The sequence below is a fragment of the Oncorhynchus nerka genome, unplaced genomic scaffold (assembly GCF_034236695.1).
Source record: "Oncorhynchus nerka isolate Pitt River unplaced genomic scaffold, Oner_Uvic_2.0 unplaced_scaffold_1266, whole genome shotgun sequence".
In the NCBI taxonomy this organism is placed as follows: domain Eukaryota; kingdom Metazoa; phylum Chordata; class Actinopteri; order Salmoniformes; family Salmonidae; genus Oncorhynchus; species Oncorhynchus nerka.
Genome location: NW_027040078.1, coordinates 72,213 through 91,429, shown reverse-complemented (window position 1 = coordinate 91,429; position 19,217 = coordinate 72,213). Strand labels below are relative to the sequence as shown.

Sequence of the window (19,217 nt, the reverse complement as noted above, 5' to 3'; positions counted from 1 at the left end):
GAGGAGCAGAGAAGAGAGGAGGAAGAGAGAAGAGGAGAAGGGAGGGGGGAAGAGAGAAGGGAGAAGAGGAGAAGAGGAGAAGAGGAGAGGGGGAAGAGGAGAAGAGGAGAAGAGAAGAGGAGAAGAGAGAGGAGGGGGGAGAAGAAGAGGAGAGAAGAGGAGGAGAAGAGGAGAGGGGAGAGGGGAGAAGAGGAGAAGAGAAGAGGAGAGGGGGAGAAGAAGAGAAGAGAGAGGAGAAGGAGAGGGAGGGGAAGAGAGGGGGAGAAGGGAGAAGAGAAGAGAGAGGGGGAGAAGGGAGAAGAGGAGGAGGGGAGGTGAGAGGAGAGAAGAGAGGAGGAGAAGAGGAGGTGAAGAAGAGGAGAGTTGAGAAGAGAGAGGGAGAAGAGAGGGGGGAAGAAGAGGAGAGGGGGTGAAAAGGAGAAGAGAGAGAGAGGAAGAGGAGGAAGAGAGAGGAGAAAAGAGGGGAGAGGAGGAGAGAGGGAGAGGGGGAGAAAAGCAGAGGTGGAGGGGAGGGAAGAAGAGGGGAGGGGAAGAAGAGGAGAAGGGAGGGGGAGAAGGGAGGAGAAGAGGAGAGGGGGAGAGGGGGAGAAGATCAGAGGTGGGAGGGGAGGGGAAGAAGAGCGGAGGGAAGAAGGGGAGAAGGAAGAAGAGGAGAAGGGAGGAGAAGAGGGGGAAGAGGAGAAGAGAGGTGGAGAAGAGAAGAGGGGAGGGGAAGAGGAGAAGAGGAGAAGAGAATAGGAGAGGGGGAAGAGGAGAAGAGAGGAGGGAGAGGGGGAGAAGAGGAGAGGGGATTGGGGAAGAGAGGGGGAGAAGAGGAGAAGAGAAGAGGAGAGGGGGGAGAAGAGGAGAAGAGAAGAGGAGAGGAGAGGAGGAGAGAGAAGAGAAGAGGAGAGGGGGAAGAGGAGAAGAGAAGAGGAGGAGGGGGAGAAGAGGAGAGGGGATTGGGGAAGAGAGGGGAGAAGAGGAGAAGAGAAGAGGAGAGGGGGGAGAAGAGGAGAAGAGAAGAGGAGAGGGGAGAAGAGGAGAAGAGAAGAGGAGAGGGGGAGAAAGGAGAGGGGAGGGGGAAGAGAGGGGAGAAGAGGAGAAGAGAAGACGAGAGGGGGAGAAGGGGGAGAAGAGGGAGAGGGGAGGTTGAGAAGAGTAGAGTTGGAGAAGAGAGAGGGGAGAAGAGAGAGGGAGGGGAGGTGAAGAAGAGGAGAGTTGGAGAAGAGAGGGGGAGAAGAGGAAAGGAGGGGAAGAAGAGGAGAGGGGTGAAAAGGAGAAGAGAGGGGAGAAGATTAGAAGAGAGGGGAAATGAGGAGAAGAGAGGGAGAGGAGGAGAGGAGAGGAGAGGGGGAGAAAGCAAAGGTGGGAGGGGAGGGGAAGAAGAGGGAGGGGAAGAAGAGGAGAAGGGAGGGGGAGAAGGGAGGAGAGGGGAGGAGAAGATAAGAGTTGGGAGGGGAGGGGAAGGAGAGGGGAGGGGAAGAAGAGGAGAAGGGAAGAAGAGGAGAAGGGAGGAGAAGAGGAGAGGGGGAAGAGGAGAAGGGAAGAAGAGGAGAAGGGGAGGGAAGAAGAGAGAGGAGAGGAGAGGGGGAAGAGGAGAAGAGGAGAAGAGAAGAGGGGGAAGAGGAGAAGAGAAGAGGAGAAGAGAAGAGGAGAGGGGGAAGAGGAGAAGAGAGGGGAGAAGAGAAGAGGAGAGGGGGAAGAGGAGAGGTAGAGGGGAGGTGAAGAAGAGGAGAGTTTGAGAAGAGAGGGGGAGAAGAGGAAAGGAGGGGAAGAAGAGGAGAGGGGTGAAAAAGAGAAGAGAGGGGGAGAAGATTAGAAGAGAGGGAGAGGAGGAGAAGAGAGGGGAGAGGAGGAGAGGAGAGGAGAGGGGGAGAAAAGCAGAGGTGGGAGGGGAGGGGAAGAGAGGGGAGGGAAGAGAGGAGGGAAGAAGAGGAGAAGGGAGGAGGAGAGGAGAGGGGGAAGAGGAGAAGGGAAGAAGAGGAGAAGGGAGGAGAAGAGGAGAGGGGGAAGAGGATAAGGGAAGAAGAGGAGAAGGGAGGAGAAGAGGAGAGGGGGAAGAGGAGAAGAGAGGTGGAGAAGAGGAGAGGGGGAAGAGGAGAAGAGGAGAGGAGAAGAGAAGAGGAGAAGAGAAGAGGAGAGGAGAGGGGGAAGAGGAGAAGAGGATAAGAGAAGAGGGGGAAGAGGAGAAGAGAAGAGGAGAAGAGAAGAGGAGAGGGGGGAAGAGGAGAAGAGGAGAAGAGAAGAGAGAGAGAAGAGGGAGGGGGAAGAGGAGAAGAGAGGTGGAGAAGAGAAGAGGAGAGGGGGAAGAGGAGGAGAGGAGAAGAGGAGAGGAGAAGAGAAGAGGAGAGGGGGAAGAGGAGAAGAGAGGTGGAGAAGAGAAGAGGAGAGGGGGAAGAGGAGAGGTAGAGGGGAGGTGAAGAAGAGGAGAGTTTGAGAAGAGAGGGGGAGAAGAGGAAAGGAGGGGAAGAAGAGGAGAGGGTGAAAAGGAGAAGAGAGGGGGAGAAGATTAGAAGAGAGGGGAGAGGAGGAGAAGAGAGGGGAGAGGAGGAGAGGAGAGGAGAGGGGAGAAAGCAGAGGTGGGAGGGGAGGGGAAGGAGAGGGGAGGGGAAGAAGAGGAGAAGGGAAGAAGAGGAGAAGGGAGGAGAAGAGGAGAGGGGAAGAGGAGAAGGAAGAAGAGGAGAAGGGAGGAGAAGAGGAGAGGGGGAAGAGGATAAGGGAAGAAGAGGAGAAGGGAGGAGAAGAGGAGAGGGGGAAGAGGAGAAGAGAGGTGGAGAAGAGGAGAGGGGGAAGAGGAGAAGAGGAGAGGAGAAGAGAGAGGAGAAGAGAAGAGGAGATGGGGGAAGAGGAGAAGAGAGGTGGAGAAGAGAAGAGGAGAAGAGAAGAGGAGAGGAGAGGGGAAGAGGAGAAGAGAAGAGGAGAGGGGGGAAGAGGAGAAGAGGAGAAGAGAAGAGGAGAAGAGGGGAGGAGAAGAGGAGAGGGGGAAGAGGAGAAGAGAGGTGGAGAAGAGAAGAGGAGAGGGGGGAAGAGGAGAAGAGGAGAGGAGAAGAGAAGAGGAGAGGGGGAAGAGGAGAAGAGAGGTGGCGAAGAGAAGAGGAGAGGGGGAAGAGGAGAAGAGAAGAGAAGAGGAGAGGGGGAAGAGGAGAAGAGAGGTGGCGAAGAGAAGAGGAGAGGGGGAAGAGGAGAAGAGGAGAAGAGAGGGGAGCAGGGAGGAGAAATGGAGAGGGGAGAAGAGCAGAGGGGTGAGAAGGGGAGAAGGGAGGGGTAGAATTGGGGAGAAGAGGAGAAGAGAGGAGGAGAGACGAGGGGGAGTTGAGGAGAAGAGAGGTGGTGAAACGGAGGAGGGGGAGAAGGGGAGAAGGGGAGAGGGGAGAAGATGAAGAGAGGGGGAGAAGGGGAGAAGAGGATAGGGAGAGGGGGAGAAGGGGAGAGGGGGAGAAGATGAAGAGAGAGGGGGAGAAGAGGAGAGGGGGGAGAAGAGGAGAGGGGGAAAGATGAAGAGAGAGGGGAGAAGAGTATAAGAGAGTGGAGAAGAGGGGAAGAAGAGAGAGGGGAGAAGAGGGGTGGGGAAGAGTAGAGGGGGAGAGAGGGGTGGGTGAAGAGTAGAGGGGGAGAAGAGGGGTGGGTGAAGTGGAGAGGGGGAGAAGGGGGTGGGTGAAGAGGAGAGTGGGGAGAAGAGGGGGTGTGTGAAGAGAAGGGAGAGGAGTAGAGAGGGGAGAAGAGGAGAAGAGGAGGGAGAAGAGAAGGAGAAGAGTAGAGGTGGGAGGAGAGGGAAGAGAGGGTAGGAGAGGGGTGAGGAGGAGAGGGGAGGAGAGGAGAGGAGAAGAGAGGGGCAGAAGAGGAGGAGAGAGGGGTTGAAGAGGAGGAGAGAGGGGGAGAAGAGTAGAGGTGGGAGGAGAGGGGATAAGAGGAGAAGAGAGGGGAGAAGAGTAGAGGAGAGGAGAGGGGAGAAGAGGAGAAGAGAGAGGAGAAAAGTAGAGGTGGGAGGAGAGGGGAGGAGAGGGGAGAAGAGGAGAAGATAGGGGTTGAAGAGAAGGAGAGGAGAGGAGAGGGGAGAAGAGGAGAAGAGAGAGGGAGAAGAGTTGAGGTGGGAGGAGAGGGGAGAAGAGGGTAGGAGAGGGGCGAGGAGTGGAGAGGGGAGGAGAAGAGAGGGGGAGAAGAGGAGAAGAGAGGGAGAGTTCATTAACTCAATTCTACTGACAATGTTTGTCTATGGAGATTGCATGGCTGAGTGCTTGATTTTATACATCTGTCAGGAAGGGGTGTGGCTGAAATAGAGTCCACACATTTGAAGGGGTGTCCACATACTTTTGTAAATATAGTGTATGTACATTTACATTACATTTAAGTCATTTAGCAGACGCTCTTATCCAGAGCGACTTACAAATTGGTGCGTTCACCTTATGACATCCAGTGGGGGTGAGAAGGATTACTTTTAAGGGGGGGGGGGGGGTGAGAAGGATTACTTTATCCTATCCTAGGTATTCCTTAAAGAGGTGGGGTTTCAGGTGTCTCAGGAAGGTGGTGATTGACTCCGCTGTCCTGGCGTCGTGAGGGAGTTTGTTCCACCATTGGGGGGCCAGAGCAGCGAACAGTTTTGACTGGGCTGAGCGGGAACTGTACTTCCTCAGTGGTAGGGAGGCGAGCAGGCCAGAGGTGGATGAACGCAGTGCCCTTGTTTGGGTGTAGGGCCTGATCAGAGCCTGGAGGTACTGAGGTGCCGTTCCCCTCACAGCTCCGTAGGCAAGCACCATGGTCTTGTAGCGGATGCGAGCTTCAACTGGAAGCCAGTGGAGGGAGCGGAGGAGCGGGGTGACGTGAGAGAACTTGGGAAGGTTGAACACCAGACGGGCTGCGGCGTTCTGGATGAGTTGTAGGGGTTTAATGGCACAGGCAGGGAGCCCAGCCAACAGCGAGTTGCAGTAGTCCAGACGGGAGATGACAAGTGCCTGGATTAGGACCTGCGCCGCTTCCTGTGTGAGGCAGGGTCGTACTCTGCGGATGTTGTAGAGCATGAACCTACAGGAACGGGCCACCGCCTTGATGTTAGTTGAGAACGACAGGGTGTTGTCCAGGATCACGCCAAGGTTCTTAGCGCCTGGGAGGAGGACACAATGGAGTTGTCAACCGTGATGGCGAGATCATGGAACGGGCAGTCCTTCCCGGGAGGAAGAGCAGCTCCGTCTTGCCGAGGTTCAGCTTGAGGTAGTGATCCGTCATCCACACTGATATGTCTGCCAGACATGCAGAGATGCGATTCGCCACCTGGTCATCAGAAGGGGGAAAGGAGAAGATTAATTGTGTGTCGTCTGCATAGCAATGATAGGAGAGACCATGTGAGGTTATGACAGAGCCAAGTGACTTGGTGTATAGCGAGAATAGGAGAGGGCCTAGAACAGATCCCTGGGGGACGCCAGTGGTGAGAGCGCGTGGTGAGGAGACAGATTCTCGCCACGCCACCTGGTAGGAGCGACCTGTCAGGTAGGACGCAATCAAGCGTGGGCCGCGCCGGAGATGCCCAACTCGGAGAGGGTGGAGAGGAGGATCTGATGGCTCACAGTATCGAAGGCAGCCGATAGGTCTAGAAGGATGAGAGCAGAGGAGAGAGAGTTAGCTTTAGCAGTGCGGAGCGCCTCCGTGATACAGAGAAGAGCAGTCTCAGTTGAATGACTAGTCTTGAAACCTGACTGATTTGGATCAAGAAGGTCATTCTGAGAGAGATAGCGGAGAGCTGGCCAAGCACGGCACGTTCAAGAGTTTTGGAGAGAAAAGAAAGAAGGGATACTGGTCTGTAGTTGTTGACATCGGAGGGATCGAGTGTAGGTTTTTTTTCAGAAGGGGGTGCAACTCTCGCTCTCTTGAAGACGGAAGGGACGTAGCCAGCGGTCAGGGATGAGTTGATGAGCGAGGTGAGGTAAGGGAGAAGGTCTCCGGAAATGGTCTGGAGAAGAGAGGAGGGGATAGGGTCAAGCGGGCAGGTTGTTGGGCGGCCGGCCGTCACAAGACGCGAGATTTCATCTGGAGAGAGAGGGGAGAAAGAGGTCAGAGCACAGGGTAGGGCAGTGTGAGCAGAACCAGCGGTGTCGTTTGACTTAGCAAACGGGGATCGGATGTCGTCGACCTTCTTTTCAAAATGGTTGACGAAGTCATCTGCAGAGAGGGAGGAGGGGGGGGAGGGGGAGGAGGATTCAGGAGGGAGGAGAAGGTGTCAAAGAGCTTCCTAGGGTTAGAGGCAGATGCTTGGAATTTAGAGTGGTAGAAAGTGGCTTTAGCAGCAGAGACAGAAGAGGAAAATGTAGAGAGGAGGGAGTGAAAGGATGCCAGGTCCGCAGGGAGGCGAGTTTTCCCTCATTTCCGCTCGGCTGCCCGGAGCCCTGTTCTGTGAGCTCGCAATGAGTCGTCGAGCCATGGGTGTTGTTGCACCATACCAACGATAAGCCTGTCTTCCCCATCACATCATGAAAGGTCATGTTGATGTTCATTTAACCTCTGTCTCTCTCTTTGTCCTCTGTCTCTCTCTTTCTCCTCAGACCTCCAGGCTCAAAGCGTCAGTCCACCAGGTAGGTAGAGTATAAATCTACAGTGATTATAGCAGTTCAATATTAGTCAACTTTATTATCCCACATGGAGAAATTCATGTGTCCATACAAACCATTCTAAACCCCAATAACAAGTAGTGTTTTATGGAACTACTAATACTTGTCAACCACAAAGCATCACTGCTGTTAGAATAACAGAATCACTGTCATCATCTGTCCTCACCACTGTGTTTTCCTCTCTGCTGTTTACAGCTGAACTCTCAGTCAGACTGGTGAATGGGACCACTTCCTGTTCTGGGATAGTGGAAGTCTTCTACAGAGGAGAGTGGTTGGGTCTATGTCCTGGTGGGTGGAGAATAATGAGAGAGACTAAGGTTGTGTGTAAAGAGCTGGACTGTGGGGATGTTGTAGCTGAATCTAGAGGTCTGATTGAAGATGGAAGAAGAGGAGTCAGACTATATAGTTGTAGTGGAGATGAGTCTTCTATTAGACAGTGTGGCGTCATAGGAGGACCTGGTTTCTGTGATGGTGGATCTTATCATCATGTGATCTGTTCAGGTAAGAGACTGGTCATATTGAGAGATTTATTTATACATTATACAATATTACCATGTATCATGTTTTATGTGTTTTTATTTCATTTAAATTGAGGGACAGATGTCAGATGTATTTATACATTATATTTGTGTTTGGCATATTGGTTTATGGGAGATGTTCATGGGCAGATCATTGTAGTTCAGATGGTACTGAAGTGAAGCTGCCTGATGGATGTCCAGCTGTTTATTTTCTATAAAGTGAAGTGAACTTATTCCTGTCTCCTGCCTGCATTATTCCCAACCCGATCCTGAGTGACTAAGAACCCATTTCTACCTCTTACAGTATCAAACATAGCAAACTACTATCTTTTATCCAACATATTTGTGTTTAGTCCTCGACAGTGTCATCAACAAAACTGATTGAATGTTCAACCAACTCTTTTTCTCCAGAGTCTGTGCGGCTTGTGGATGGAGCTGGTCTCTGCTCTGGGAGAGTGGAGGTGAAGTCCAATCAGTCCTGGGCCTCAGTGTGTGAAGCTGACTTTGACCGGCAGGATGCAGAGGTAGTCTGTAGGGAGCTTGGCTGTGGGGCTCCTGCAGCTCTACAGGGGGGGCTCTATGGAGAAGGTGAGGGTCAGACCTGGGATAAAGAGTTCCAGTGTAAAGGCAAAGAGTCCCTTCTCCTGGACTGTGACACCTCAGACAGAGAGAACAACACCTGCCTACCTGGTAATGCTGTTGGACTCATCTGCTCAGGTAAGAAACAGTTTGTCACTCAATCAACATTGTTTCTCACCTGGAGTGAAGAATATGAGAGACAATATAGGTGTGTTTTAGTGAGAAAATAGTAAGATTACTGTCTCTCTCTTTTCTTTTCTCAGAGCCTGATGATGTGAGGCTGGTGGGAGGAGGCAGTCGCTGTGCTGGTGGAGTGGAGTGGTACGACCAGGGAGAGTGGAGGACTGTGGGAGCTGATGACAGGGCCCAGAGGGATGTAGCTGCAGTAGTGTGTAGACAGCTGGGTTGTGGCTCCACTATTTCAGTACCACCTGGAAATACCATTGGAGAGATTAGAGTTTCCTGTTCTGGGCCTGAGTCTTCACTGAGGGAGTGTTGGAGAAGTTATTATCTCCGTCTTGGACTCACAGTGATCTGCTCAGGTAATAACAAGATACACTTTTTACCAATAGTATGTTGACTTCAGTGGATTCGGCTATTTCAACCACACCTGTTGCTGACAGGTGTATAAAATTAAGCACACAGCCATGCAATCTCCATAGACAAACATCGTTAGAAAACTGTTCTACTCTCTACCACTGTCACATGTCATGTTATTGTCATATCTAAATGAGGAAAGTAGTTGAGGAGCTACGTTTTCTTTTTCTCTCCTCTTTTTCCAGATGTCCTGCTTCAGCCTGATATCAACATATGTTGTCTCAGTGACTGTAGGCCCACTACTCATGTTGCCCTGTGAGGGAGGGTGGCTGGCACTGTTACATGATGATGTTATTGTCATATCTATAGGAAACTAGTTGAAGAGGTTTTTCTTGTTCTCTTTCATTGTTACAGATCTCCTGGTCCAGCCTGATATCTTCCTGACTGACCCAATGGGAGGGGTCTCCAGGGGCCACCAGTGGCCCGAGATGTTCAGGGGCTACAACTTCACCATCACCTGCTCCACTCAGCCACAGTACCCAGGAGGCTCCTTCCTCCTCACATTCACCGGCTCCAACAGAACCCAAACCCAGCCAGCTGTCAATCACTCTGCTGCCTTCCTCTTCCCTGCTGCAGATGACTCCCACCAAGGGAACTACAGCTGTGTTTATGACAATTATGTTTTCTCTCATAACTTCTCCTCTGAGAGTGAGCTCCTCCCCCTCGCCATCACAGGTAACTGAACATGAACCAGACTTATAACTTTGTCATTGACAGATTTCCCACAGATCTATGTGATGATGATCAGTCCCCTCATCAAAGGTGTTTCTGTTTGCAGCCTCTCCTCTGCCAGCCTTCATCATCAGACACGTTGTAGTGCTGCTGATCCTACTGACAACCATCACCACCTCCTACCTGTACTACAAGGTAAAGACATTTACTCAGACGTTACAAGTCATTTAAACTAGAGGGTGAGGGAGAGGGAGAGAATGGAGATACTAGAGAGTAAATGTCTGACTGTTGGTGCTGTGTCTCTCTAGCCCACCAGGAGGCAGAAGAGAGTGAACAGGGTGAGCAGCATGGATCTTTATGTCAATGCCATGGAGATGGTCTCTCTGAGCTCCAGAGCTGAAGCTGGACCGGGAGAGGAGAGAGCAGCCCAGGGGACGGAGTAGGAGTAGAATGAATCTGACCCTACATGCTGATCTTAGGTCAGTTTTGTGTTTTAAATCGATGGTCTGCAGTGGACTGGTGTTTAAAATGTGGTGACAAACCTGAAGTGATTTTAATTTTAATAGTAAGTTCAGAATTAGTTTATCTTTCTAGAACCTTGGAAGAAATCTAAAAGGAGTGACTGCAACCACCATTATTCATTTAGTTTGGTTTTTACCACCAGAGTAACATGGGTTTTGAGTAACATGGGGTTTTGGGTAACATGGGGTTTTGGGTAACATGGGGTTTGAGTAACATGGGGTTTTGGGTAACATGGGGTTCTGGGTAACATGGGGTTTTGGTAACATGGGGTTTTGGGTAACATGGGGTTCTGGGTAACATGGGGTTTTGGTAACATGGGGTTTTGATTATTTTAAGAGAGAAGCTCAATTACGTATGAATGTATGATTTTTGATGTTGTCTTCATTTATTTATCTTATTTAGTGTCTCTTAGATTCTTTATCTTATTTAGTGTCTCTTAGATTCTTTATCTTATTTAGTGTCTCTTAGATTCTTTATCTTATTTAGTGTCTCTTAGATTCTTTATCTTATTTAGTGTCTCTTAGATTCTTTATCTTATTTAGTGTCTCTTAGATTCTTTATCTTGAAGTGTTTCCATTATTAGTCCAGGTATTATTATAATCATCTGTTCATTCTTTGTATTTTGAAACATTTTTTAATAAAGGGGTTTGTTGTTGTTTACCTCTCATGATGTTATTAATTATAAATGTTATGATATTGATTATTGATTATGATGTAGATTAGTGTTATGTTGTTAGTAGTATAGAGATAATGATGTTATTGATTATAAATGTTAATGAATGCTTTTAATAAAATTACAGGTTGTCAGTCTTGTGTGATTTAATTATTAGACAGACTACAACATACAGTATGAATTAAAACCTGTTAGGGCTAGGGCTGATTACTGCCCCTTCTGGAGGAATTGGGTACCCATATAAAACATGATACATTTTTGTCAAAAGTTGCTAATATATGCATATAAAAAATATTATCGAATAGAAAACACTCTAAAGCTTCTAAAACCGTTTAAATGTTGTCTCTATGTAAAGCAGAAGTCTCAGGGCATGCATTCTCCCAAAGTCTCTCTTGTCATCGAAAAAGTTGGCCCCACTTTGACGTCATCGTATACGCACTTCCCAAGCAGTTACAGGTCTGGGAACAGTCTGTACGTGTTCACCGTGAAGCCTGCTTTCAATGGGGCTTGTCATTGTGAGAATCGTGCGCTCGGTCACGCGAAAAAAAAAGTGTACGCCTATGCGCGCTCTGCTCGGGTTCTCTCTTTTCCTCAGGATCGATTAAACGACGTGTGTGTTTCTGTTCGTCCTCACGATTTCTGTGCACCTTTATAACATGTTAAAGCTTCATTATGAACACAGTTTGACAAGTTTACTCGACATATAATATGTACTTTCGACGTTTTGGTGCGCATCAACTTGAATTTTGCCTGCATTTCGACCGAAATGTGGCTATTTTGAGAACCGAAAGACAGACTTGAAAACTAAACGCTGGTTTGGTAAGTATAATCCCTTCCAGGTCTTCTGATGGAAGAACAGCAAAGGTAAGGGAATATTTATGTGTTAATTTTGGGTTTCTGTCGATTCCAAGATAGAGGAGGGATACTGCTAATGTTGGAGCGCCAACTCCTAGTATAGCCTAGTGAACGCAACCTGTAACGTTAAAAATAAATGTAACACAGCGATTGCATTTAGAAGAAGTGTATCTTGCCATACATATGTAAAACATGCATATTTAGTCAAAGTTTATGATGTGTATTCCTTGTTAGCTGACGTTATCTGCCGGAGCTATTTCATTTCTCCTGACATTGTAGTAGCATTTTTTGAACGATGCGTCATCTGGCCCCCCAATGGTGGAACAAACTCCCTCACGACGCCAGGACAGCGGAGTCAATCACCACCTTCCGGAGACACCTGAAACCCCACCTCTTTAAGGAATACCTAGGATAGGATAAAGTAATCCCTCTCACCCCCCCTCCCCCTGAAAAGATTTAGATGCACTACTGTTCCACTGGAGGTCATAAGGTGAATGCACCAATTTGTAAGTCGCTCTGGATAAGAGCATCTGCTAAATGACTTAAATGTAAATGTAAATGTAAATAGCTGTAATAACTCAGCTCTGTACACTATTCTGATTAGATGCTATTTAATGCTGAGTTTGGCCATACATATGTAAAACATGCATATTTAGTCAAAGTTTATGATGTGTATTCCTTGTTAGCTGACGTTATCTGCCGGAGCTATTTCATTTCTCCTGACATTGTAGTAGCATTTTTTGAACGATGCGTCATTGTAAACAGAGATTTATGGATATATATTGCAGATTATTGAAAAAAAAATGAATGTACTGTGTAACATGTTATATTACTGTCATCTGATGAAGATTTCAAAAGGTTAGTGAAATGATTTTTCTTTTAATCCTGCGTTTGTTGATTGCATATTTTTTCCTACTTGGCTATGCTAATGAGGTATGTCTGCGGTGGTGGTTGGACATAAATATGTGCTATGTTTTCGCCGTAAAACATTTTAGAAATCTGACTTGCTGGGTAGATAAACAACTTGTTTATCTTTCATTTGAGCTATTTTTCTTGTTAATGTGTGGAGGTTAAATATTTTTAGGATTATTTCTTGCGTTCCCTGCGCCACATTACAGCTGAGGGGGTGGGGGGGGGGGGGTTCCTAAATGGGAACGTGTATCCCCATCAGGTTTTAACTGAGATCAGTCTGTGTGATTCCCCTCTTGGACAGACTACAACATACAGAATGAATTAACTGAGATCAGTCTGTGTGATTCCCCTCTTGGACAGACTACAACATACAGTATGAATTAACTGGTCATACATTTGGCAGGAGGATAGGAAGTGCATCTCAGTTTCCACCTCATTTTGTGGGCTGTGTGCACATAGCCTGTCTTCTCTGGAGAGCCAGGTACTGACCTGTATATAGTCCTGCTATTGTTATTTTACTGTTGCTCTTTAGTTACTTTTTACTCTTTAATTACTTGTCACAGGCCACCCCAAGTGGTACTGTTCAGTAGGATAATAGTAGACCAACCCAAGCTGTACTGTTCAGTAGGATAATAGTAGACTAACCCAAGCTGTACTGATCAGTAGGATAATAGTAGACCAACCCAAGCTGTACTGTTCAGTAGGATAACAGTAGACCAACCCAAGCTGTACTGTTCAGTAGGATAATAGTAGACCAACCCAAGCTGTACTGTTCAGTAGGATAATAGTAGACCAACCCAAGCTGTACTGTTCAGTAGGATAATAGTAGACCAACCCAAGCTGTACTGTTCAGTAGGATAATAGTAGACCAACCCAAGCTGTACTGTTCAGTAGGATAACAGTAGACCAACCCAAGCTGTACTGTTCAGTAGGATAATAGTAGACCAACCCAAGCTGTACTGTTCAGTAGGATAATAGTAGACCAACCCAAGCTGTACTGTTCAGTAGGATAATAGTATTACTATTATTGAAACAGAGAAACTGACGAAGAAACAGGTTTCAGAATTGATCTCATTTATATTTCAGGTTTTCATTCTCAAAGTCAGACTTTTTTAAACAGAAAAACAATACAATTGTATGTTCTATAACTTATCTTAAATAGGAGTTTATAACAATGAACCACATCAGGAGACCACGTTTGAGTTTTGGGAAAAATCTAAGAAATGTAGATTTGAGAGTAGTTCCCCTTCAATTCAAGTGTGAACCTGTAGTACAGGTACCTAGCACTATTGTTGTATTAGCAGTGTTTATATAGTATTGTTGGATTAGTAGTGTTTATATAGTACAGACACCTAGTACTATTGTTGGATTAGCAGTGTTTATATAGTACAGACACCTAGCACTATTGTTGTATTAGCAGTGTTTATATAGTACAGACACCTAGCACTATTGTTGTATTAGCAGTGTTTATATAGTACAGACACCTAGCACTATTGTTGTATTAGCAGTGTTTATATAGTACAGACACCTAGCACTATTGTTGGATTAGCAGTGTTTATATAGTACAGACACCTAGCACTATTGTTGGATTAGCAGTGTTTCTATAGTACAGACACCTGGTGGAACCAACTTCACATCGCCCCCCAGAAGAAAGGCACACGGACACCCACACTTCAGGTTGACTCAGTTTGTATCTGCAGTAAAAGATATCAAACAGTGATGACAGGCATTGACAGATAGGACACAATATATCTGTTAGGTAGGAGCAACAGTAGTGATACATGGTTAGGTAGGACACAAGATATCTGTTAGATAGGAACAACAGTAGTGATACATGGTTAGATAGGACACAAGATATCTGTTAGATAGGAACAACAGTAGTGATACATGGTTAGGTAGGACACAAGACATCTGTTAGATAGGAACAACAGTAGTGATACATGGTTAGATAGGAACAACAGTAGTGATGCATGGTTAGGTAGGACACAAGATATCTGTTAGATAGGAACAACAGTAGTGACACATGGTTAGGTAGGACACAAGATATCTGTTAGATAGGAACAACAGTAGTGACACATGGTTAGGTAGGACACAAGACATCTGTTAGATAGGAACAACAGTAGTGATACATGGTTAGGTAGGAACAACAGTAGTGACACATGGTTAGGTAGGACACAAGATATCTGTTAGATAGGAACAACAGTAGTGACACATGGTTAGGTAGGACACAAGATATCTGTTAGATAGGAACAACAGTAGTGATACATGGTTAGATAGGACACAAGATATCTGTTAGATAGGAACAACAGTAGTGATACATGGTTAGGTAGGACACAAGATATCTGTTAGATAGGAACAACAGTAACGTTATTGATACATACCCTCAATGTGAAGTGATATTAATCCATAAATACAGAGCACAAGTACAACCCTTTTATATAAACCTTTTAAGGTAGTAAGAAAATAAACATTCACTTAATATTTCAATAAGTCCCCTGCTAGTAAATCACCTGCTGGTAATAACTAGCGTGACATTGTAGTGCAGAGACCAACGGTGCTCGTTAGCTCGTCATTAACACGGCTAGCTAAAACAGCAACAACTTGGTTAACTGGCTGAAATAGGTCTTCAATTCATGAACGGATAAATAAATATATACAGAGCCACATTCGCTATTGACTTTAGGATATATGAACCAGTTTTCCAAAACCACTATTGTGTTATACAGTTTGAAACAGTTTTTATGTACAGAGGAAGAGGACTCGAACCTGCTCTCAGAATATCTGTCAGACTGAGGAGCGGGCAGACCAACTTCCCAAATAGGGGAGAAGCACTCAAAACACACTAGTTGTTCTTTCAAAGAAAATTATACAAAAATGGTAGGTCCGAAGACCTCTCGTATTATCAACCTTACTACAATGGCAGCAAATATCTTAATGAATTCAGTAACACATAATGAAAGGAAACGTTATTTATATCACCCCTTTTCCTGAGGTGAATGGTTTCACCCACTACTCTCCCGGAACTGAGGCTTTGACATCAACAGTTTCACTTTGTTACGCCTTTGGTGAGCAAAACAGCTAATAACGTAGCTAAATACTGACATGATCCTCAATCGAGATATCTGTTCATATCTAAATACATGGCTCTGCTTTGGTCTATTCCATTGATATTGTCAAACTGAACATTACATTGAACATGTGAGTCATTTAGCAGACGCTCTTATCCAGAGAGACTTACAGTAGTGACTGGATACATTTTCATACGTTGCATTGGCAGGACAATTCCATTAGTAGTTGGGAGGAGAGCAGAAACAGCCTAACACCTCCACTGATACTGTGTAACCTGTCTGCAGTCAACCAGCCATCCAGACTGAAGTGAAGGCCTTGTTACAGAATGAAAACACCTTCTCTTTCGTCGGCATGGCAACCTGTAAACATGTCAGTGGCGTCACAATGTTGCACAACAGCAGCAGAACATTGGATGGAGGGTCATTGTATCATTACACAGTGTCACTGTCTATTCTACTGTATTGGTACATGTGGTATTACAATACATTAGAAGATCTGTGGACGGAAGCATTGAAACAATTTACAACACATCGTCAACTAGCAACCTACTCTGTTTCAGTGCTGTTTAAATATCCCACTTATTTTATTCTGCTGTTAGAGGCCATCAGTAGAGACAGTCAGGAAAATAGTCTTTGTAGCAAGTTTTTTACTGTCAGACCTGGGAAGTGTGTCTATATAGGTAAGTACATATACAATTAGGATTTTACTTTAATGTCAAATGTACTGTAACTGTCTAGTTGTGGAGAAAATCTAAATATATTGTCTCCAGTCTAGCAAATCAAATCAAATTTATTTATATAGCCCTTGTACATCAGCTGATATCTCAAAGTGCTGTACAGAAACCCAGCCTAAAACCTCAAACAGCAAGCAATGCAGGTGTAGAAGCACGGTGGCTAGGAAAAACTCCGTAGAAAGGCCAAAACCTAGGAAGAAACCTAGAGAGGAACCAGGCTATGTGGCACCATACGTTCTGTTGTTTACTGATCTCCTCTCCATTCTAGCACCATACGTTCTGTTGTTTACTGATCTCCTCTCCATTCTAGCACCATACGTTCTGTTGTTTATTGATCTCCTCTCCATTCTAGCACCATACATTCTGTTGTTTACTGATCTCCTCTCCATTCTAGCACCATACATTCTGTTGTTTACTGATCTCCTCTCCATTCTAGCACCATACGTTCTGTTGTTTACTGATGTCCTCTCCATTCTAGCACCATACGTTCTGTTGTTTACTGATCTCCTCTCCATTCTAGCACCATACGTTCTGTTGTTTACTGATCTCCTCTCCATTCTAGCACCATACGTTCTGTTGTTTACTGATCTCCTCTCCATTCTAGCACCATACGTTCTTCAGAAGCTGGACAGCATATGAATAGAATCCATCTTCTCTCACCTTCTCCCCTCAAGACCAACATCACACAAGATGCTTCAGAACAACAACAAGCTGGTGAAGTTGCTACCCAACAGGAACAACCATGACAACAACAACAAGCTGGTGAAGTTGCTACCCAACAGGAACAACCATGACAACAACAACAAGCTGGTGAAGTTGCTACCCAACAGGAACAACCATGACAACAACAACAACAAGCTGGTGAAGTTGCTACCCAACAGGACAACAATGACAACAACAACAATAACAAGCTGGTGAAGTTGCTACCCAACAGGAACAACCATGACAATAACAACAACAAGCTGACAATGCCACCAGCCATATTGCTCATTCTGTGCATGATTTCCTGCAAGACAGGAATACCAGTGTTTTGCCATGGCCAGCGAAGAGCCAGGATCTCAGTCCCATTGAGCACGTCTGGGACCTGTTGGATCGGAGGGTGAGGGCTAGGGCATGTCTGGGAACTGAAATGTCTGGGAACTGAAATGTCTGGGAACTGAAATGTCTGGGAACTTGCAGGTGCCTTTGTAGAAGAGTGGGGTAACATCTCACAGCAAGAACTGGCAAATATGGTGTAGTCCATGAGGAGGAGATGCACTACAGTACTTAATGCAGCTGGTGGCCACACCAGATACTGACTGTTACTTTTGATTTTGACCCCTCCCCTTTGTTCAGGGACACATTATTCTATTTCTGTTAGTCACATGTCTGTGGAACTTGTTCAGTTTATGTCTCAGTTGTTGAATCTTGATATGTTCATACAAATATTTACGCATGTTAAGCTTGCTGAAAATTAATGCAGTTGACATTGAGAGGAAGTTTCTTTTTTTGCTGAGTTTAGTTCTTATTGACAGACTGGGTTGGTAGAAGGAGACAGGAGAGGAGAGAGAGATGAGAGATAGGACTTATTGACAGACTGGGTTGGTAGAAGGAGACAGGGGAGGAGAGAGAGAGAGATGAGAGAGAGAGATAGGACTTATTGACAGACTGGGTTGGTAGAAGGAGACAGGGGAGGAGAGAGAGAGAGATGAGAGAGAGATAGGACTTATTGACAGACTGGGTTGGTAGAAGGAGACAGGGGAGAGAGAGATGAGAGAGAGATATGACTTATTGACAGACTGGGTTGGTAGAAGGAGACAGGGGAGGAGAGAGAGAGATGAGAGAGAGAGATAGGACTTATTGACAGACTGGGTTGGTAGAAGGAGACAGGGGAGGAGAGAGGGAGATGAGAGAGATAGGACTTATTGACAGACTGGGTTGGTAGAAGGAGACAGGGGAGGAGGGAGAGAAAGACTGACATTTAAATCAGCTGAATATATTTTCATCACTGACTTCTCACCAGTGACGTCATCATAACCAGTAACCTGTTCCTCTCTTGGTCCAGCGCAGCCTGACCCTGACATATAGCATCAGGCCTGTTGAGTTGACTTGGGTAACAGACCTCTAGCTTCTACACCCACATCCCCCTTCTCCTGCTCTAACATGAGACCTCATCAGTACTCATTTTGGGTGCTGGTACTGTTTATATTTAGGTGCTGGAACATTAAGCCAATATTCTATAAGAGGTGAACTCATGCAGTAGAAAGTTAGAGGTGATATTATAGGACACTACTATGTGTAACTTTGCTGCTCTGACAGCAGTTTCCTGTGGAGTTTTTCTAATGTCAGTGTTTCCTGTATGTAGGTGGGTTTAACTGATCTTATCTGCTTAACAGTTTGTCACATCATATAAGTAAGGAAGTAATGATATAGAAGTCATATAGTCTAACAGTATTTCTCACTCTTCAGTCCTCTCTTCATGACAGTAGACTTGTTTCGTCAGTGGAGCCCAAGTTAGAGGCAGATATGATACCTGCAGTGGTACTGGTGACCCTGTTGTGGAGCAGAGGTATGATGCTGTTATACTGATATACACTTGTGACAGTTATTGAGATATGATTTGATATTGTAAGATATATTATAATTTGCAGGGTTAGTAAAATAACATGCAACTGGAAGCAGACAGTAAAAATGTGTCTCAAAGCAGGACAATGATGTGATCACCAGTAAATGTACTTTACTGTAGTCTAACTGTCCATCTGGGGACAGGCACTAATGTCAGTTAAGTTGTGATGGTGTCATGCATCTGACTGTTGTATATGCCGTGTGTCAATGATTGATTGTATCTGTCTCTATGTAAATGAATGAGAGTATATATTATGTATTATATATTATATTGGTGTTATGTTAGAGTAGGAGAAGGGAGGGGTGTAGATGATAGAGGTCTATGAGCTGAGTCAAGATCAACAGGTCCAACACTATGAGAGAGAGAGAGAGAGAGAACGAGAGAGAGAAAGAGAGAGAGAGAGAGAGATGAGCAGCATGAGAGAGAGGAGAGAGTAGTGGAGGGGAGGGGACAGAGGAGGGGAGGGGAGAGAGGAGGGTAGGGGAGAGAAAAGGGGAGTGGAGAGAGAAGTGAGGGTGGAGAAGTGGAGGGGAGAGAATGATAGAGAAGAGGAGGGGAGGGGATATTTGTGGAGGAGAGAGAAATTGTCAAGGAAGGGCTCCACTAGGGCCCTCTCAGCCAGCCGGCTCCACTAGGGCCCTCTCAGCCAGCCTGCTCCACTAGGGCCCTCTCAGCCAGCCGGCTCCACTAGGGCCCTCTCAGCCAGCCGGCTCCACTAGGGCCCTCTCAGCCAGCTGGCTCCACTAGGCCCTCTCAGCCAGCTGGCTCCACTAGGGCCCTCTCAGCCAGCTCCACTGGGCCCTCTCAGCAAGCTCCCACTAAGGCCCTCTCAGCCAGCCGGCTCCACTAGGGCCCTCTCAGCCAGCTGGCTCCACTAAGGCCCTCTCAGCCAGCTGGCTCCACT

At 46.4% G+C, this 19,217-nt stretch overlaps 1 protein-coding gene and 1 long non-coding RNA gene across 3 annotated transcripts in view; both read left to right on the top strand.

Moving 5' to 3' along the window:
* LOC135569008 (uncharacterized) overlaps positions 1-19,217 on the top strand; it is a 53,390-nt gene that overhangs the window by 18,764 nt on the left and 15,409 nt on the right. The gene's annotated exons all lie outside the window — the stretch shown is intronic.
* LOC135569006 (deleted in malignant brain tumors 1 protein-like) lies at positions 6,368-10,273 on the top strand. 2 transcript variants are annotated; one of them, XM_065015814.1, is made up of 6 exons: positions 6,368-6,542; positions 6,774-7,079; positions 7,508-7,813; positions 7,939-8,217; positions 8,627-8,947; positions 9,051-10,273. In XM_065015814.1, exons 2-6 carry the CDS (start codon positions 6,881-6,883, stop codon positions 9,173-9,175), a joined length of 1,230 nt encoding a protein of 409 aa, XP_064871886.1. In that variant the 5' UTR covers positions 6,368-6,542; positions 6,774-6,880; the 3' UTR covers positions 9,176-10,273. The 2 variants fall into 2 exon arrangements, with proteins under 2 accessions (XP_064871886.1, XP_064871887.1); XM_065015815.1 differs by lacking the exon at positions 6,368-6,542 and having other exon boundaries at positions 6,616-7,079.

Excerpts from the sequence above, each read along its gene's own strand:
- LOC135569006 (XM_065015814.1), top strand. The coding sequence starts at position 6,881 with ATGAGAGAGACTAAGGTTGTGTGTAAAGAGCTGGACTGTGGGGATGTT. Across the intron at positions 8,218-8,626 it reads ACTCACAGTGATCTGCTCAG|ATCTCCTGGTCCAGCCTGAT; the intron begins GTAATAACAAGA and ends TCATTGTTACAG. Across the intron at positions 8,948-9,050 it reads CCTCCCCCTCGCCATCACAG|CCTCTCCTCTGCCAGCCTTC; the intron begins GTAACTGAACAT and ends TTCTGTTTGCAG.